Below are 17028 nucleotides of genomic sequence, written 5' to 3' on the forward strand. Positions count from 1 at the left end.
CTGACAAGACAAGGCAGAAGAACCTTAAGGTGAAGGAGGTCAGAGTTAGATCAGATGTAAAGAAGAAATGATTCCCTGTGAGGGTGGTGAGGTCCTGGCACAGGGTGCCCAGAGCAGCTGATGCTGCCCCATCCCTGGGAGTGTCCAAGGCCAGGTTGGATGGGGCTTGGAGCAGCCTGGGGTAGTGCACGGTGTCCCTGCCCATGGCAGGGGTGGGAGTGGACAGGACAAACCTTTCTATGATTCTGTGAGTTACAATCACAAACTGCTTTGGGTTGAAGGGATCTTGAAGATGTTGTGGTTCCAACGCCCTGCCATTGGGGCTGTTACCAAAGCACATAATTATTATCCTCTATATCTTCAATGCACCTGTACAATGACTTGAGGCAAGATTGTAGTTTTCTGTATTTTACAGGTGAAAGCCAGGTTCGTGCCCCTTGGAGATGTTTTAAGGGTAGTTTAAAAGAAGCAGGGTGTTAAGGACAAGGTTAAACTCAACCTCCAATGAGTGAATTTTGGCTGGGAGTTGTTCCCAGCACTAAGCCAAAGGAAACTGGCTGTGCCCAGTGCCCTGCAGCTGCCTCACCTGAGCACTGCCAGGTGGGCAGTACAGAGGTAGATCCAGCTGTTCCTTTCTGCCCCAGATGTGTAAGTCAGCATAATTTGAATATTTTTAATATCATGGTTGTGAAGACAGAATAGGAATGCATAATAAGCCGTGGAGCCATATCCAGGGAATGGCTTTTACCAAAAAAATCCACCTTTAAAAATGTAGTCTTACCTTTTAAAGAAAGAAATAACCTTGGAAATAAAAGTCTCTCTAGTTTTCATTTTACATAAATTATGTCTGTTCTGGCTTGGGCTCCTACAGCCAGTGAATGCCCACAGATTGACTGTGGGTGGTCAGCAGTTCCTCAAATTGGGCCATCCGTTTAAATTTGTCTCTCTTAAATCTATCGGATTCACGTCAGCGTTGGTTCAAGCAGTACAATGGGGATTCAATAACTCAGACAGCTTACGTGGACTTACTGTATCATCCATTTTCATAACAGTGAAGCCACGGTGGAAGGACAGCTGCAAATGCTCAACTCCCAGAGCTGCTGGTGCTTAGGAATGCAGTCGTGGTTGCATGGGAGATGCTCCCGGCTTTTTAATTTGCAGTAGTGCAGAAGAGACATCCAAAAATTGCTGTAAGCTTCTGTGAGCTGTACTGTATGAGATTAAATGTGAACTTCTGGAAGCAACTGGCTTACATTTCCTGAATTTTTGTACATATCCCAGGTTCCATGACTTGTGGGTTTCAGTTACAGTTATCAAAAAGCAATATTTTATTTAAAGTCGCATCATTTTACTGTTGCTGCAGGCTGAGTGCTGGAGGAGCCCAAACCAGGACAGAGCAAGGAAATGGAGATGGGCTCTTTTCCAGATTGTACATTATCAGATGAATAATTAACTGTAGACTAATTGCAAATCCTAATTAGTCTCCTATAACTGCACTAAACACAGTATTACTTCAGTGTAAAGTGGTAAGAACTTGACCTTCAGGCTTTAACCCTGCTATTGGTGTGAGCAGGAAGGAACTTGACTTTCAGAACCCAAATTACGTATGTGATACTACAAGTCAAAAACCTCCACAGTTTTTTGTTCCTCCATTTTTTGTTATAAAATTAAAAGGATACAGAAATGCCAGTGTACATGCCGGGCCTTTTCCCAGTGTGCATTGCTAGCACAAGAAGCTTGTCTGTGCTGCTTTCCCTACAGGTGGTGGAAAAAAAATAGAAAAAATCATTAGGAATGTTGGTTTTGGCCTGTTTCGCAGACATGATGGGGAATTTGTGGCATGGCCCATAGAGGGAGTGCAGAAAGTGAGTTGTATTTGGAGAGACTTGATTTCCGTATGACCATGAGTGTGTTGGGGACAGCAGGCGACAGTGGAAGTTGCACGTGTATTTTCTGTCCTGGTCTTTCCTCTTAAGTACTTAGTAGCACAGGTTGGTTGCTCTGCAGCTCATGGAGCACCTTCCAAATGGCTCTCCTAGCCTTGTCTTCTCTGTGAGTAACTTCTCTGTGAGAAACAGAGGGAAGAGAGCAAACACTCTTCTCCAACGCTGGTCCAGAAAATCTTGTTCCCTGGTAGCTCTGGTGCTTCTGCTACAGGGGCAAGATACCTAGGTGTGCTTCCATGGGAGATGCTGAGAAAAAAAAAGAGCACTGAGAGGAGAAGCAACAGTTAATATTGGAGAAAACTTATATCTGTGTTACATGACCTAAAATTAATGACCAGCATGGAATGGTAAAACAGACTTGAATAACGTGAATAACCTGAAAACCCGGATACTGAGGGTACAAACAGGTACAGGTGTTGTGTCGGTAAAACCACTGAGCAGCAGCCAAAAGTAAACAATTCCTGTCTGAATCTGGTTTTCTTGTGTTTAGGTGATACTGAGCAAGAGCTGGGACCCCCTCCATCCGTAGATGAGGCAGCGAACACACTCATGACTCGCCTGGGCTTCCTCCTCGGAGAGAAAGTCACGGAGGTTCAGCCAGGGCCCCAGTACAGCATGGAGGTGCAGGACGAGAACCAGGTATGGCATGGGTTGGGATCACTGTGGAGTTTGGGAGAGGGTGGTTATTGTCTAATTCCATGGCAACCAGGTGTCTGGTAACAATGCAGTAATGGTGCTGAGGTAAAGGTTGTATCTCCTCATCTCGCCGTGACTCATCCTCACAGAACAGCAGGCCGTGGTTCAGGGATCAGCCGTGTGAGACAGCTTCTGTTGTTTTTCTGTTTCTGCAAATGTAGGAGTGGGCAGTGTTTCTAATCAGATTATAGTGACCAAAATAATCTGTACTTGCCTGGCATCTTCTCTGTGATATTTCAGAAGTACTTCAGTAGTGTTACATAAAGACTTAGAGTCTCTGCAGAAGGGAGAGGGAAATAGTAATAGCCTGATTTCACAGATAGTCATGGTTCTTGCTCATATTTGCCCAACAAGGTAATTTCATGCTTGAAAACAGATAAAGAAGGCAAATCATAAAATCTTTATTGTGATGGAGCTTGTTACACCCCTGGCTGGCTGGAAAGCTTTGGGCTATGAGATAGGTTTTGTAGAAACTGTCTGAGCCTGAGTTTCTCCCTCCTTTACGTCAGGTATGGACAACTAGCAGCTTTGCTGAGAGTAAAAATAGGAGGCCTTCCCCCCCCACCCCCCCCAACCCCTTTTTGTATTTAAATTGACAGATGGCTAATCCAGTATGTAGCAGAAAAGCTCATCAACCACTTCCAATTCTCTGTTCTTTTAATTGTCACTGGGTGACTCTGCATGAGTCACTCAAATATTTAACATAAATGTAATTCAGAGAACCTGAATTCCTTAAAAAGAGTCAGTGAAAAGTGGCCTGTCCTCATCACGCAACAGATGTGGACCTGTTGGAGAAATTCCAGAGGAGGCCACTGAGCTGGTCCAAGTGCTGGAGCCCCTCTGCTCTGGAGCCAGGCTGGGAGAGCTGGGAATGTTCAGCCTGGAGAACAGAAGGCTCCAGGGAGACCTTAGAGCCCCCTCCAGTGCCTAAAGGGGCTCCAGGGGAGCTGGAGAGGGAGGTTGGACAAAGGCCTGGAGTGACATGAATGGCTCCCACTGCCAGAGGGCAGGGTTAGATGGGATATTGGGAGGAATTCCTCTGTGTGGGGGTGGGCAGGCCCTGGCACAGGGTGCCCAGAGAAGCTGTGGCTGTCCCTGGATCCCTGGCAGTGTCCCAGGGCCAGGTTGGGTTGACTGACTGACATAAGACATTTTTGATCTCCTGCATGAGCTAGTTTGATTGAGAGCCAAGAAATGTGATTTTGTAAAGTTTTTGCCTTTAACACATATGTTACACTTTTAACACTTCCCATTCAATTTTTTTAAAGCAAGTTGTGGATTTAAAATGGACTGTACTATACATTGAGCTAGAAAATGTCCTTTTAACAGGCGCCTATTTCAACTGAATACTTCAAAGCCAAGCAGAGCTTTCTACTATAAATGGTTCCTTTTGTTGTTACCTTTTGACAGAAATTAAAATCCAATCTTTTCTCTAAAGCCAAAGATGTCTTTGGAGAATAAATAAAAGAAAAAATCTAAAGAGAAATAGCAGACTTGTCCTCTAAACTAGATTGGTATCTTGGGCTGTGTGCTAATTTTTGCATGAAAAAGTTTTCCAGGGCCTTTGAATGCTATTCATGTTCAGGAGAAGATAAAGACAGGCTGGTTCCTCAATTACCAAGTTAATTTTTTCTTTCCTTTATAAATGTCTCCTGATGTCAGCACTTGCCTTGAATCCTGGAGTACTCAAGTCTGGAAGTGACCTCATGAGGTCAACGCATCCTTGCACCCCCAGGGGCAGGGCTGGCTTCAGGGAGGGACCGTGGTTCTCAGGGCTCATCCAGGCAGGGTTTGAAGGTTTCATGGAGATCAGTGGGCTCTCCTGGCAGCCTGTCTTGGGGCTCACCAGCTTTAACTGTGAAAACCATTTTTCTACTACCTAGAAAAGTAGGTAGTAGAAAAATGGTGCTAGTAGAAAAATGGTGCTAGTAGAAAAATGGTGTGAAGCTGTGACTGTAGCTCCTTGTCCTTTCCAGTTCTGAGAGGAGTGTGGTTGTGTCTTCCCTCCAGGCCCTGCAGGTAGTGGAAGGGTGCAGCTATCCTTGGATCCAGTGTCCCTGTCCTTTCTGTAGGCTGAATGAACCTTCTCCATCAGCCTCTCGTCCTTCTCTCCATCAGCCTCTCCTCCTTCTCTCCATCAGCCTCTCCTCCTTCTCTCCATCAGCCTCTCCACCTCAGCCCCAGCCATCTCACACTTTTGGGGCTCTCTTCTGACTCTGCCATCTCCCACTGGCTGTCTCAGCAAACAAATCCTCTCCAAGCTAAAGCTGCTTCTGAATTGCAGCAAATTTTGGGAGAACCTCTCCAGATCTCCATCCCAAACCGAATTTCTTCCACTGCCTTACTTCCAGTCTTGTTGAAAATCACTCAATGAGATGTTTATGGGATTTGCATTAATTAAATTAATTCTTCTGTTAGCCATTGATGAATTAAAATCTGATTGAGACTTTGATCAGTAGTTTGCACTTGAATCTAAAAATTCGAACAATTTTTTGGTTTTAATGTGTTAATTTACATGAGCTCAGCAAAGAAAACATTCTTTGTATCAAAAGCTGCTGCTTGTTATTCCAGCCATGCTTTGCCTTCCCAGGCGAGACAATAATTATTTGCCATCTCACCAGTGCTTAAGCTGAAAGGAAGATAAGGAATGGGAGTATTTGCACTGAAACTGCCCAATCTGTACATCTCTACCATGCCTTTTCCCTCAGTTGCCTTATTTTGAATATATCCAAGGATATAGTCTCTAATCCAGATTGTAATAAAATAATATGTTTTCTGTGCTTTTAATCGTGATTTCATTAATGGGAGATCTCAAATGCTGAGGATTAAATCCTTTTTTTCCTACTTTTTGGGAAATTCTTTCTAATTGTATTGTCTGCCAGAGCAGCACAAAGGACACTGAGGTTCTGGCAGAACAGAGTAATTTTTCAAAGTTCAGTGAAAATGTGACAGATGAAACAGCAGCAATAATAATACAGAATGTTCTGTCAATGGAAATTTATATTTAAATCTCACATAGAGGAACATTTTTCTATACCAATACAAAAATAAAACATGTCAATCAATGCCAAGTGATATACTGTGTTATTTCATAATTTCCAGTTGCAAGGAGCTTGTTCTTCAGGAGCTGCATTGATAACACAGCAAATAAAGGAGCTTCTATCACTTCTGGCATTTCATGAAACAATAGTTTTATCAGCTGGAGGGAAGATAAGTGTACCATCCTTGCACTGAATTTTAATTTGCTTTAAAGTGCAATGATTTCTGTGTTTTAAAGTTAGTGGATGTTATTTTGTACTGAGATAAGTTTCAGTGGGGATTTGTTTAAAATGACAGTGAAAACAAAGATATAGAAAACCTCCACCGTAAAGAATTTATAATAGTAATAAAGCTTTACATTCTTGAAGATGCCATAGGTAAGCTGATCAAATACTGTTGTTTGAGGTTGGAGATCATCTAAACCAACCTTCTGCTTCAAGCAAGCCCAGCTGAGATTGGGTTGGGTTATTCCCCACCTGAAATTCTCTACAGTTCTGGTGCCCCCAGCATAAAAAGGACATGGAACTGAGCAGAGCTGGGCGGAGAAGCATCATTCCCCTGCCAGCATGACTCTTCCACATGCAGCCCAGGATACCCTTGGCCCTCCTTGTCCAAAGCTCCCCAATTATATTACCTTAAACTTCATGCAGTTCACTGGACTGTCAGCGAGTTAAAGAAAATATTGGGAAAAACTGATTAAATGGCTGAGGTGTGCTGATGGAGTCCCTTCAGCTGTGATAAATCACAAGACAGTTCCACTGTGATGGGTGAAAACACCTGTGTGACACAAGCCAAGCAGCAGGCCAAAAAGAGCCCTGTATTAGGTTATATTAAGAATAATAATAAACCCCGTCAATTTTAAAGGGAAAAAAATGGAATATTTTCATTGAATATGACACACAAGTAGTTTTTAATTTGGCCACTACAATGAATGAGCTAGAAATAATTTTGTAAAATTAAAAGCAGATTTAGAAAAATCAGTAGTATATTTAAACATCTGAAAAACTTGCAGTGTGAGGATATGGAAAGAGAAAATGCATGACAGGTAATTAAGCTTTTTCCAGAGGATCTTCTGTATCCAGTAGCCTGCAGTTAAACCAAAGGCTCTGTCACATATCAAATTGAATTCAAGAATGGTTTTGGATTTTTAATAAATCCAACTCCCTGCACAGGATCAGATGGATAAACTTCACCAGGTTCCTTGCACGCAGTATCCTGTAGGGTCTTACCAAAAATCACTTTTAAAACTTCATCTTCTTTGTGCTGCTTTATTTTCCATATTATTGAGGGTTTGTTTAAACTTCATCTGGTGGGGAAAGCATGCCTGGGCAGGGAAAGGCCATCTGGTATCTAGATAAAGGATCTCTGTTGTTTTCCTGGAATGGAGGAAACATTTATAGGGCAAAATAAAAACTGCAGCCCCACAAGGATTCTGAGCAGATGGAAATGGCCTGGAGGTCTTTGCAGGATTTCCTGGATGTGGTGACTGTAACTGTAAGTAAAGGTGAGATCACACTGTGTGTTTCCCACCCCAGAGCTCTCCACTTTTAACAGAGCCACCAAATTTACCTTTCTGTCACGGTTTTTGCTTATTTGTGCTTTTTTCTTTCAAGCTTTCAGTTCGGTGCTAAAAACCAACCAAAACTCCTGATCAAGTATGGAACCAGGCTTTTTGATAAACACTGCTGTTTATGTTTCCCGTGGCTCCTATTGAACACGGAGGCAGGGATCTCCGAAGCGTGAAGGAGAAACCGAGCCCAGTGTCTGCCACACGTGGGGGGTGGCCTGGCGGATGTTTTCATTTCAAACTGTACAGCACTTTTTAACCTCACCAGGCAAAGCAAATCCTCCAGTGTAAACTACAGAAAGCCTTTTCCCCCTCGCAGTGCCCGCAGTGAGTGATGTGTTGCTTTGCTTGCCCGTTTTGCAGAGCTCGGCGGTGACGCAGCGCATCAGCCCCTGCTCCACGCTGACGAGCAGCACGGCCTCGCCGCCGGCCAGCAGCCCCTGCTCCACCCTGCCGCCCGTCAGCGCCAGCGTCACGGCCAAGGACTGCACCTACGGCGCTGTCACCAGCCCCACGTCCACGCTGGAGAGCAGAGACAGCGGCATCATCGGTGAGTGACGGGCCGTGCTCTTGCTCTTCGTCCTCCTCCTCCTCCTCGCTGCTGCTGGCTGAGCCCCCGGTGTGCTGGGCTGGTCTGACAAGGTTTGGTTTGTAGTCAGAGAATCCCAGGATGGTTTGAGTTGGAAAGGATCTTAAAGACCATCCAGTTTCCACCCCCTGCCGTGGGCAGGGACACCTTCCACTGTCCCAGGTGAAGTCCCATCCAGCCCGGCCTTGGGCACTGCCAGGGATCCAGGGACAGCCACAGCTGCTCTGGGCACCCTGTGCCAGGGCCTGCCCACCCTGCCAGGGAACAATCCCTTCCCAATATCCCATCCAGCCCTGCCCTCTGGCAGTGGGAGCCATGTCCCCTTGTCCTGTCACTCCAGGCCCTTGTCCCAAGTCCCTCTCCAGCTCTCTTGGAGCTGCTTTAGACACCAGAAGGGGCTCTGAGGTCTTCCTGGAGCCTTCTGTTCTCCAGGCTGAAAAACCCCTGCTCTCCCAGCCTGGCTCCAGAGCAGAGGGATTCCAGGCATGTCATCAACTCATGCTGGACCAACATCAACATGATGCTCTGGACTCACCCCAGCTGTTTCATGAGGACCCCAGAGCTAGATGCAGTACTCTATTGGGATAATATTATTTATCTGTATTTGCTAATTAGGGGAATGGTTTTACATTATTCAGGTTTATACTGCAGTGACCAAGGTGATCTGTACCCCCCCATCTTCCATTCCTCATAGGTAAAACTATATAGTAGTTGGTGAAAAGTGGGATGTATGAGGTTGATAACTTCGCATCAATTAATTTACTTTTGGAAATTGTTTAAATGGTGCAAGAGGAAGACTTGGGCAGGAGGAGCTGAACTAAATTATCACAAATTTCAGTGAATTTCGGTAGGTGCTGTTGCAGGTTTCTCATTTGAGTGATCTGTTGCAGGTGTAAAGAATCTGGAGAAAATATACACAGATTAATTTTGTTCAGTAACTGTACAGGCACAATGGGAAAACATTAATGTTTGTATGATATCAAACAGGATGATTGTCACTTGGGTGTCTTTGCTGTATATTCTAGGTTGAGTATTTCCCCAGCTTAAGAAGATTTTATTTTGCTAACAATTTATGTAGAGTTTAAGAAAAAAAAAACAAGAAACACAGGTTGATAATTTGGGGAGGTTAGTTGCACTAGTGGTTAACATTTTGCTTGTCTGATCAGGGAATCTGGGCTTAGTTCAGCTCCTGGATACCACAGCAACCCTTGCAGCACTTCTGCCTGCGTGATCTTAAAATGCAAATGGGTGAGCTATTCTGAGCTGTGTGCCAAAGTAGGTTAATGAATCCTGGGCAAAGTCACTGCAGGATCCCACCCCCTCACTTCCCTGCTCACCATATCCCACCACCAGAGCTGCAGCTTCTCCCACATCCAGCCCCAAAGCTGGGCTGGGCTGAGGGTCACAGTGAGTACAAGTGGGTGTTTGATCCCAGCTGGGTCCTGCCTCTGCCCAAGCTGTCAGTTGGTTCTAAGAGCTGAGCAAAGGTTGAAAGGATAAAAAAAAAAAAAGTTACAACGTCCAGATCTTCAAATTCAGATATTCTTTATTTGAATATAAAAGCAATGGGGAATGGGGGAGAAGGTGAGACAAGAGCAGAGGTAGGAGCAAGTCAGCCCTTTCTCCTGGATGCCACGGAATCCTTTCCATATAAAACAGAATGGTTGGTGAAAATCCTGACCTGACTGTAACCTCTGAATAGCTTCCAGGATTTTTTGGCTCTCACTATGTAAAAGCAGCCAACTGTTAATGTTCAAAAATCTGCTACTGAAAAGAAAACTGGTCAAAGAATCATGTGCTGCTCTGAGGGAACTTTGCACCTCACAGCCCTTCCAGTGTGAGCTTGGAAACTTTGCTGCTGGAATGCAGCAGAATACAGGAAAACCTCCACCAGTCTTAGCAATCCTTTGAAATAACCAGCAAACTTTTCTTGCCAGTATGCAAAGCTTATCCAAGTGAAGTTCAAGCAGCACTTTATGTCATTAGCAGCAGTCTCCTGAGGAATGGCTGTTTTCCATGTGGCATCTTCCTGTAGAAGTGTGTTCTTACCCCAAGTTGAAATGGGGCCACGGTTTTTCCCTGTGATGATCTGCACTCTGTTCCCTGCTGAAGTGTCAGGGGATCATCCTGTGCAGGGACACAGGTATGAGGGGAAGCAGCTTCAAAGGGGAAGCAGTGAGCAGTGGAAATCCTCTGGCCCCGCTGCTTCAGTGAAGTGCACGGGTCTGGTACTGTATGGACAAGATGTCTTCACTTAGATTTTGTGGATTTATTTGATGGAAAATAACATATAAAAGAGCCCTGTTCCCTCCTGGGAATCCCTGGCCTGTAGCTTCTTCCAGTTACTCTTTTTTTGCTGTTTTTTTCCTTTTATTCCTAAGCTTTCATCAAGATGCGGCCTTCTACAGATGTATGTGTTTCTGGGTTAAAAATAGGTTTGTTAATAAATTTGTCCAAGTGCCTGCTAAGCAGAATAGATACTGCTAAGCAGAATAGATGCTGCTGACAATGAAACAAGATGGATTTGTTTCCAACTTCATCTGCTTTGAGAAGGGAACAAAGCTCAAAAGACACATCAAGATAAATTTAACTCAGGTTAAATATTTTTGTGATCTTACAGTTACAGCATTTGAATTCTGACATTCTCATCAGTATTATGAAATGCTCTGTTAATAATGAATAACATTTCTGAGAATTACAGATCTTTTTTTGAATCTCAATGGCTTCTAGTTGGGCTCATTCCCCAAAGAGAGTTGATGTTTTGGTAAAGATCATTAAGGCTGCTACCTCTGTATTAGAGTTGGGACCTTTTTAACAGATTTCTTTCATGGTTACAGTAGTGGAGTGTGCTTAAAACAGTAATTACCTTGTTTCTGCAAGCAATAATCTGCAGTTTCTAAACTGTGCTAGCTGTTCTGTTCACAGTGCTTGCAGGGAGCTGGGCCCAGGAGGTGGGAGGGTCTCGCTCTCTTGCAGAACTGTTTTACCCAGACCTTGCATTTCTAGCCTGAGTAGCAGCCAGGATAGAGCCCTGCAAGGCAATCATCCCATTTGTCATCCCATTCTTTATCCCATTCCTCATCCTGCTTGTCAGCTGGTGCAGCAGGGAATTCAGATTTAGCACAGAATGGATTTAGGGTCAGGTGATGCTACTGTCGAGGTATTTTTCATTACGTTTTAGGACCTTTTGCATGCTCACCATGATTTATAACACCCCCAGGCCTGACACAGAAATGGCTTTACCTGTTTAATGTCTATCTATTTGTGGGATTGTTTATGTGAATTAAGCCAGCGATTTTAATTTTCTTTTTCTCCTATTTGAGACCACTGTTGATAGAGAAGTTAAACATCCAGCGAGTGGTGTGGATTTTGGCCTCAAGCCTTGAGCAGGCCAGACCTCAGGGCTTTTGGGGTTGTTTTTTTTTTTTTTTTTTTTGGTATGGAGATGCCATAAACTCACTGCCCCTGTTGGTGTCCAGCAGAGAATAATGTTCTAAAGGTGCACCAAGGTTGTTGGGGCACAGACAGCGTGTGACCGCACGAGGCTGCCGCCGGCCCTTGGACTTACACTTCCTGCCTGCCAAATTTTTCTCTTTGGCAGCTGGAGTGGTCTGGGGTGATGTGGCTATATTTAGGTGTATCCTTCTGTGGCTGAGTTTATGGAGGCTTATGTAGATTAGGGTAAAAAATTTATTTCACTCCTTGCCAACTTGTACGTGTTAGCTGGGACGTCTCTAATGAAATGAGGCAAGAGGTGCTGAAGTGAAATGAGGTTAATTCAGGCTGGGTTTGGAGCTCGTTGCACTGCAGCATATGAAAGCTCATTGCTTTGCTGCAGTTATTTCTTTAAATCAACAAAATCCCTGTTTCTTACTTGAGGCACTATAAATCTTTACATATAATTAATGATGCAGATGTCGGTTGTTGTCACGTGGGACCTACAAAAACTGCTTCTCCCACAGTTACAGCTGGAAGATGAATGTAAAGGTTGATGTTTTCCAGGCATGGTCTTTGCCTCAAACGGAATTGGATGGGATGGTAAAAATTCCCTTGTGTGTTTGACTAGAAACACATTCAGTTGAAAACCTCCCAGGGCATAGGCCAGCTTGTAGCTAAATGAGAAATAATATTTGTGGCCTGTAAATATACAAAACTGTCTTGAGAAGTGTAGTGCAGTTTGTAGTGCTGAGGTGCTGTCTAGGGGGGCTGCTGCTGCTTCAGTACAGCTCTGTTATTTCCCCAAAGAAATTAAAATATTTCACCCATGTTATTTGCAAAAAGTTCTAATCAGAACTTTTGTTTCCAAGGGAAACGAGCCACATTGGAAAAGGAAAGTTTGACAGAGGAAACACTGGAGTAAATCTTGAGTGCTCAAAGCAGGGTGGGATTGTGAAGTGGCTCCAGCACTTCTGGAGTGTATTCCCTCCTGGCACCACAGTCCATGTGCCTGCAAAGCTGCTTGAAGGTGGTGCTGGTGCTGTGGGTGGGTTGGGATCATGGGGACAGAGATGCAGCAAATCCCAGGAAAAAGCTGCAGACAGGATTGTGGACAGGCACCACACTGCCTGCACACATCCAAGGGGCTTTCCATGGGATATCATTCATTATGTGTTTTCCAGCAGTCAGATGATCTGGATGCCTCAAATTCTGTCTGTGCTCACATTAAATAGCGTGAGACTGCACCAGTGGAGACTGGAGACACAGCTATGTCTCTATAAATACACAGATCTATATGCACATACATCTATATTTATGTCCCTGTGGTATTACTCGGGTGCTAGAGAGAACCTCAGCTGTTTGTGCATGTCAGGTTTCTCCTGTTCTGTGTGTGACTCACACGCTGTCCCATCCTTCTCCATCCTTGCGGTGTTTTGTTTGCTCCCAGCTCGCCAGCACGCACTGTGGTCGGCATGATCCGATGGAGTGGGGCCCAGGCATGGCAAGGTTCTGGGTTTTTTTCACCAGGGTTGTTCTTTTTTGTCTGGATTTAGCAATTGAAGAGCTTCAAGTGTTCTTCCGTAGCCTCTGGTGCCCCGGTGGGTTCCTGCTGTGGCACCCCCAGCGTGTCCCACCTGTCCCCTGGAGACTGGGGTTGAAGGATCTGCCTCTCTGCAGATGGCTTAAGGCAAAAATTCCTGCTCTTTGATAGATTTGAGTTCATCAGTTCATCATTTGATCTCTTCCCAGTTTAGAGCACGCTGTCAGTTCAAAGGTTGCTTTTTTTTGAGCTTTTGATTAATGAGGTGTGCATGTGTTTAAAAATCATAGAATTATAGAGTGGTTTGTGTTGGAAGGGACCTTTAGGAGCAGCTAATTTCAGTCCCCTTGCAGTGTCCCCAGGTTTTTGAATGTTTCCAGGGATGGTTATTCCATCACTGGCCTGGACAGCCTGTTCCAGGACTTCACCATCCTTTCAATGAAAAACTTTTCCCTAATGTCCAACCTTCACCTTCCTTGGTGCAACTTGAGGCTGTTCCCTCTCATCCTGTGAGAATGGAATGGAATGGAATGGAATGGAATGGAATGGAATGGAATGGAAAAGAAGGGGATGGGATGGGATGGGATGGGATGGGATGGGATGGGATGGGATGGAATAGAATAGAATAGAATAGAATAGAATAGAATAGAATAGAATAGAATAGAATAGAATAGAATATTTCACTGTGAAGGGACCTACAACGATCACCTGATCCAACTCCCTGACCATTTCAGGGCTCCCCAAATCTTGGCACTTTCATTGTATTTATCTGCCAATCTGGTGTTCACAACTTTCCTCCCCTGAATATCGCTCGACATCTTAGTAGTTGCAGGTAACACAAATTTTCTGAAATTATCTTACTGAAATATGCTTTCTCCAGTGCTCACGGTGAGGGTGTAGCGTCTGAGCAGCTCTGGGGGTCACACTATGGGAGATGTGCTCAGCATGTCAGTTCATGTTGCTGACTCACAGCTAACCTGATGCTTTTGCTTTTTAACTGAAGTTAAAATTATTTTGGTTTAAAATAGCTCCTTGAAGAGATTAAATCCATAGAGCCATCACTTCAGCATGTGCAGCAGCACTTAGATCACCCAGGGCTGTTCAGCAGGTAAATTAATCCACAGGGAACAGTCCTACATATCTGATTCAATGATGAGTTTGCACATAAAACAGCTTTAGTGTAAACCAGACAAAATTATGTTTAGAATGAACACAAATTGTTGATTAGAAAAAGGGGCAGCAGGACTTAATAGCTCTTTTTTCTTTTTTGTTGTTTCACTTAAAGAAAACTTATTTTGACACATGGTTATTTTGTTTTTCCTCAGTTTGATGTGTTGGAAGATGACTGATGTCAGCTGCTGATTTGTTTCTACAAAGACTAATTAGACACATATTGATATAGGCTTTTGAAATTAACGGATTCTAATGGATCCTGATGGATCAAAGGGGATTGTTTTCTGTGAATAGAAAACATGGCATGCCTTGCCCTGCAAACCCAGTCTTTGAAATGGAGTTTTTTTATAGAGAATCATTTCAAAGATATTTCTGAGACAATTTGGGGGAGCAAGAGAAATGTGTGAATAGCTGTTTTCTGGTTTTATCTGATTTTCTTACCCTAAATCATAAATATCTTTACCTGACAGCAAGCCTATGTGTAAATGCCAACAAACAAATACCAGTTCTTAGCAGTTTCATGTGTTGGTTTCAAATTTCAAAATACGTTGCGAGCAACTAAATTTTGGAACATTTGATGGGATGCAAAGATACTGAGCCCGCTCCTTAGAAAGAAACCCAGTACTCATCAAGCCACAGAAACAGGGGTAAAGATTGAAGCTGTTGTGGAGTCTGTTAGGATGGATGAGGAGAAGGTTTCCCAGAGAAGCTGTGGCTTCCACTATCCCAGGTTGCTTGTGCCCTGTTCCTGGCAGTGTCCAAGGCCAGGGTGGGCAGGGCTTGGACCACCCTGGGATGGTGGAAGGTGCTCATGGCAGGTGGTGGGTCTGGGTCTGTAAGGTCCCTTCCAACCCAAACCATTCTGTGATTCTCTAACACACTCAGATAAGCTGGTGTGAGTGTTGGGACCTTGTCCCAACTGCTGACTAAGATTATGACCTTGAATATATATATTGGGGAATAAAGATGAGAGAAATGTCAATAGCCCAAAGGGATTATTTAGCCAGGGGGTAACTACACTGTAATCCAGAAGAGAAAATACAAATGGGGAGAATATGGGGGTGTTCTGGATCAACTGAGTGTCACTTCCCAGTAGGAAAGTCAATACGGCAACAATTTTCATCTGTAAAATGAAATAATATAGGGGAAACTGAGTGGATCACAGTTACAGCTTCATAAAAACTTACTGTCAGTCAAATGCATGGGGGTGTTTTGGATCAATTGAGTGTTGTCACTTCCCAGTAGGAAAGTCAATATGGCAACAATCCTCATCTGTAAAATGAAATAATATAGGGAAAACTGAGTGGATCACAGTTACAGCTTCATAAAAACTTACTGTCAGTCAAATGAGATAAGGGGTTCAGTTTCTGAACCAAACCAATCCATTGGAGCTGGTTGTTCAGGCAGGTCAGTGGAGGCTTCTCAGTGTAAGACCTTGCAAACTTCTGCAAACATTCCCTGGAAAAGGAAAGGTAGAAACTATGATGCCAATTAAAAGACATGAGGAGCCATGGTAATGTTTCCTCCTGAATAATTTCTGTTCTTTCTGGAATGGTGTATTTGAATACAGTGCAGCACAGAATTTTTAATACTCTTTGTAATTACAAATGGCTTTTAACAGTATGAGCCAAAACATTAGAGCTTAAATGTTCTTTTAGAAGTCATAAGCAGAAACAGTATCATTAAACTAAAATCCATAATCTCTGATTTATGTGGATATGGAAAATATGATGATCATTTTTGGCTCTTGCATGGCTCAGCTCAACATCGAGCAGCGTGTGTTCAAGCCATTCTTTCTTTGTTACTAATTTTGTTTATAATTTCCTCCTTCAAGCTACATTGACAAGTTACTCTGAAAATGTGGAACGTACTAAATATGGAGGGGAAAGCAGTAAGGAACTTGGATCTGGGGGAAACCTGAAACAGTGGCAATCCCAGAAATCCAGCATGGACTCCTGCCTGTACCGTGTGGATGAGAACATGTCAGCCTCCACCTACAGCCTCAACAAAATCCCTGAGAGGAACCTGGAGACAGTCCTGTCCCAATCAGTGCAGTCAATTCCTCTGTACCTTATGCCACGGCCAAATTCAGTAGCAGGTAAGAAATTTATGTTTGTGCCTTTAGGTCAGAGCCAGACACAGCACACAGATGCCACAGCCCTTCTTGTGTTTCCTTATCCAAGAAGAAATCTCCTTCCTGGAGTCATCATACTTAAGAATGACAAAAATTGGGGTTTTTTTGACTTACTGGTTCTAAATGAAAAATTCCTCTGTGGAAAACTGTTTCTGATGGTGTTTAATGGTTATTTCAGCAGTTTATGATCACTTTCTTACAAAATTGTACAAGATTACAGGAGAAGATGTTTAAAAAGAAAAAGCCAGATTCTTTACTGTCATTACAATGCAGATGTCTTGGTTTTAAGGTGCCATGACATCATAGCCATTTCTACTGTTTCAGAGGATTCATTGCAAGTAAAATAACCTATCTCATGTTTTCTGAAGAGCTTAACAGCTCTGGAGCTAAGAGAATCGTGGTACTTTCTGTCTACAGAAGATCTGCTCTGGGTCCTATCGCTCCGGGTGGACTGTGCCCCAAACATCTCACACCTCACAGCACCTGGCGTTTGCTAGTGACTGACATTTTTTGTCTTGGCATAAAATCAACATTAATTTCATTTACATTCATGTTTGTTCTTTGAAACATTTCTAAATGATGCTGTGCCATACCTTATTGATGCCTTTTACCAGCCTGCTGAGCGTTCCCCTGAAGCTGGTAACAGCAGGGCAGAAAAAAGAGATGGGATTAGAAATATTAAAGCTTTGCTGCAAAGCTGCTTGACTGGAATTACTCCCTGTTCCTTTATTGCCCCATATTTTTTTCTTGCTGGGTAGCTTCTCTGGGATAAAGTGTGGTGTCTGTGTAGACATGTGGAGAAATCCACACTTTGAATTCTGAGTCCTGGGGGACGCTGCTCCAGAAAACCCAGAGACACTTCTGAGAGATACCCCAAAGAGCCAGGGATATTGTCTGTTAAATCAG

At 43.6% G+C, this 17028-nt stretch overlaps 1 protein-coding gene across 7 annotated transcripts in view; it reads left to right on the plus strand.

Annotated features, from left to right (window-relative positions):
• The window catches only part of TANC2 (tetratricopeptide repeat, ankyrin repeat and coiled-coil containing 2), a 146663-nt gene that overhangs the window by 75781 nt on the left and 53854 nt on the right, over positions 1–17028 (plus strand). For all 7 annotated transcript variants that reach the window (XM_041465417.1, XM_041465418.1, XM_041465420.1 and 4 more), the window contains 3 exons: positions 2437–2585; positions 7612–7798; positions 15823–16086. In XM_041465417.1, the coding sequence (XP_041321351.1) occupies positions 2437–2585; positions 7612–7798; positions 15823–16086 (600 nt within the window). The remainder of the gene's footprint in view (positions 1–2436; positions 2586–7611; positions 7799–15822; positions 16087–17028) is intronic.

This window comes from Pyrgilauda ruficollis, unplaced genomic scaffold (assembly GCF_017590135.1).
Source record: "Pyrgilauda ruficollis isolate IOZ18807 unplaced genomic scaffold, ASM1759013v1 scaffold189, whole genome shotgun sequence".
In the NCBI taxonomy this organism is placed as follows: domain Eukaryota; kingdom Metazoa; phylum Chordata; class Aves; order Passeriformes; family Passeridae; genus Pyrgilauda; species Pyrgilauda ruficollis.